Genomic DNA, 3,612 nt, shown 5'->3' with positions numbered 1-3,612 from the left:
CGGTGCCCACTTGCTCCCTCCTTCAGCCAATCAGTTGTTACAGTCTTTGCAGGCAGAATAAACCTCCCCATTAAAAGATGCTGGCTGCCTTTGATTAGCACCTTGAACTCCCAATATTGCAAACCCCCAATAGTCATGCAGCCAATAAATAGTACAGGTAGTGCTGGCTGCAAGCACGAATCATTGTGAGTGCCAGGCTAGACTGCCCGTTTTCAGGCACAATCTGATTTCTAGGCCCATTTTATTTTAATAGGACCATAAAAATGCATGAAAATAGAAACAATTAAAACCCCTAAAGGTGAGGCTATGAGATAGGATTGCTGCATGACATTCATGTCTTTTCATCGCTACAGTCACTTTTTGCTTTTGCTTTTGTTACTGAAGGCCGAAATGGCCTCTATCTGCACTGTGGGGTTTCTGTGATTCTGTGAAATAGGAAGTAGCACCTCCAATTATCTACATTTTGGCTACAAGTATAAATAAGTTGGCATACTTTCCATAGTTGGGAAAAAATATTTTCCTTAGATACATAACATAAATAAAATTGAAAGTAATATAGAGGGGTAATGGTTCCTTTTTCATATTAACTTTGCCAGATTAAGACCATTAAACAAGACTAGATAATTCAATATCAAAGTAATCTCTACTTATACAGTCAGATGGCTATAGAAGTCCAATTGAAGGCAAGTAAGTGCTGGCACAGGGAACACTGCTCACTACATTATTTCACAATGGCAATTGAAAACGTAGCAAGACATGCAACATGTTTCTTTGAGTACTATATTTTGTTGACCTAATAGTAATTTTATTTACCATTAAACAGTATTTTCATAACTCATTTCTGCAATTTGGTGAAATACTTTGAATCAACTGGAAATATAGCCCTATGTTAATTTTCTTATAACCTATGAAAAGGAACACTTCACAATTATGACTTCATTTAAAAATATTTTTTGTTTATTTTCAGAGCAAGTCATTTAGTTTGCTTAATTTCTCTTGTAATGAAGTGACATTTTAAGAAGTCATTATTATAAAATCTGAATGAGTAATTATGCATTTTACTTAGTACAGTCTAAATTAAGATCAACATTTAAGCCTTAAAGTACTCTAAATGGGTAGTTAAAAGTACATCAAAGTGTTCGCTAAGCCTGACCAGAACTGATATTGCACATTAACATGACTGAAAGTGCAATATTTGTGGTCACTTCTCCTCATGTATTAGTAATATTCACAATAGTATTAATACAAACCACAGAGCCACTTTTGGACTAGTATATGTGTTGAAAGAGACCTGTCTGGGTCAGACAGGATTAGAACACCAAATGCTTAATAACATTCAGTGCTGCACTGAGAGAAAGCTACTGCATTTTGGGTTTAAAATGGTACAGTGTAACCTACTGTAAACAACTAATTAAGTATAATGGCCCGGATTTTGCATTGAGAATAATGGTGAGGCTAACAACGCTCACTGTTATTATGGACTAAATGTGCAGTTAAACATGGAAATCCGTATCTTAGTGAGGATTCTTCAATCTGATTGGTTGAAGAGCCTCGCTGTTGCTTTCCTGCTCACATACGCCACAGATCCCCTGTAGAGGGTGCCACGCTGGATCAGATGCCCGATAACGCTCCAAAGCCCGCAAAATCTCACTGGGCAGTTGTCAGAGTAGTGACAAGCGCCGTTCCTTTGCCGCTGACCACAAAATCCAGGCCAATGTAAAAAGTGAATATTACAATTTTTTTTCTTCTCATTTTCTAGGAACTTCTATTACATAACAATGCTGAGAGACCCAGTATCCCGCTTTTTGAGTGAATGGAGACATGTTCAGAGAGGGGCCACGTGGAAGGCTTCACTACACATGTGTGATGGCAGAACGCCGACGCAAGATGAGCTTCCGACCTGCTACATGGGTAATGATTGGTCAGGCTGCACTCTGCAGGAGTTCATGAATTGCCCTTACAATCTGGCCAACAACCGACAGGTCCGCATGCTCGCAGACCTCAGTCTCGTGGGATGCTACAATTTATCCATCATGACGGAAAACAAGAGAAATGAGATTCTTTTGCACAGTGCAAAAAATAACCTTAAAGACATGGCCTTTTTCGGACTCACAGAATTCCAGAGGAAGACTCAATATCTATTTGAAAGAACCTTTCATTTGAAGTTCATCTCACCTTTCACCCAGTTCAATAGCACACGAGCTGCCAGTGTGGAGCTGGGTGAACAGACTAGGAAACACATTGAGGAATTGAATTTTTTAGATGTGCAGCTCTATGACTATGCAAAAGATCTTTTTCTGCAGCGCTTTCAGTACATGAGACAGAAGGAGCACCGGGCAGATAAGAGAAAGCGTCAAGAAGAACGAAGACAGCATCATGAGAAACAGGCAACACACTACAGGTCACAAACAAAGGACACAGAGAGTGTGACCACAGATGATTACACAAGTCAAGTGGAAAGATGGTGATTGTTTCTTTTCTGTTAGCTTTGGAATACAATTTGGACAATTAAGATTATTGAATTCCAACAACAAAAAAGTCACATTTAGGACTCATGGGATAGGACAGTATTTCACATGCAACATATGCTATCATGCTGTGGAAAAACCACAGTAAACCTGCCTTGAAATATATTTTCATTTGGATCTTAAACCCTCTTCCAATGATGTGCATTTCTGCTATTCATCCTTGTTTTGTGTTTGCATTCTGGTAGATTTAAAGTCAAATAGAAAAGAAACATTAAGTTGCTTTAGGTATATCTTACTGAAATCAGTGAACCAAAAGGAACGCTGATACGAATGCTCTCTGGTAAAATGTAGAGCTGTGAAAGAAACCTAGAGGCAATACCTTGCTTCTGTCAATCAGTGGAGTGTATTTAGTAAGCTGTTATAGTAGCCCATTAGGGCATTTGACTATCATTTGCTTGTGAGCTTGTCACTGCCTATAATCATGCTTCCAAAATCATGCTGAAGGGTTTTATAAAATAAAATAAAGAGCTCCCTTCAGGTTTTTATTTGATTAAACTTGTCTAAACCCATCCAATCCATTGCCAGAACTAGGCAGTAATGAGTAATGTGTAAGTGATTTCATATATGTATACAATTTGCATACAAGACATACTGCAATCCCATTTCATTTAACTAACACTCAATAAACTTGATATTTGATATAAATGTGCCTATTTTTTTTAACTCAAAAGGAAACAGGCAGTAAAAAATATTATCAAGCTTGGTTTCCAAATTGTGAAACAAATGTAGCATTTTCCACTTAATAGGCTGAGATACTCTGTCAGACAGCCACATTGCAGGTCTTTAATAACGCATGTATTATAGATATGTAGTAAAATATACCAATACAGTATATCAAATCTGGCAGTAGCAGTAACATCACAGAATGATGTCACAGCACATTTAAACTCATTTTGAGCTTTTCCTCTCAGTACACTATGCACTGAATCAACATTTTTGATCTAAAAACCTGATTAATCAAAAGATTTTTCTAACTCAAAAACTGGTTAAGCTAAGGAGGTGTACACATAGTAGTTTATTTGGAAACTTTAATATATGGACTCCATTTCTCTATTTTCAAACTAGATTTACTTTTCTCATAGTT

The 3,612-nt window shown here is 37.3% G+C and overlaps 1 protein-coding gene across 1 annotated transcript; it reads left to right on the top strand.

The window, feature by feature from the left end:
- Nucleotides 1–1,031: 1,031 nt before the first annotated feature.
- On the top strand, nt 1,032–3,160 carry LOC147111531 (heparan-sulfate 6-O-sulfotransferase 2-like). The gene has a single exon (XM_085999912.1). It carries the CDS (start codon nt 1,779–1,781, stop codon nt 2,466–2,468), a length of 690 nt encoding a protein of 229 aa, XP_085856038.1. The 5' UTR covers nt 1,032–1,778; the 3' UTR covers nt 2,469–3,160.
- Nucleotides 3,161–3,612: the final 452 nt, after the last annotated feature.

Source organism: Somniosus microcephalus, chromosome 10 (genome assembly GCF_052327205.1).
Source record: "Somniosus microcephalus isolate GS21.2 chromosome 10, FLI_Smic_1.0, whole genome shotgun sequence".
Lineage (NCBI taxonomy): Eukaryota > Metazoa > Chordata > Chondrichthyes > Squaliformes > Somniosidae > Somniosus > Somniosus microcephalus.
Note: the sequence above shows the minus strand (reverse complement) of the source record. Positions and strands in the feature narration are given on the sequence as shown.

Coding starts and splice junctions, on each gene's coding strand:
- LOC147111531 (XM_085999912.1), top strand. CDS start 1,779: ATGCTGAGAGACCCAGTATCCCGCTTTTTGAGTGAATGGAGACATGTT.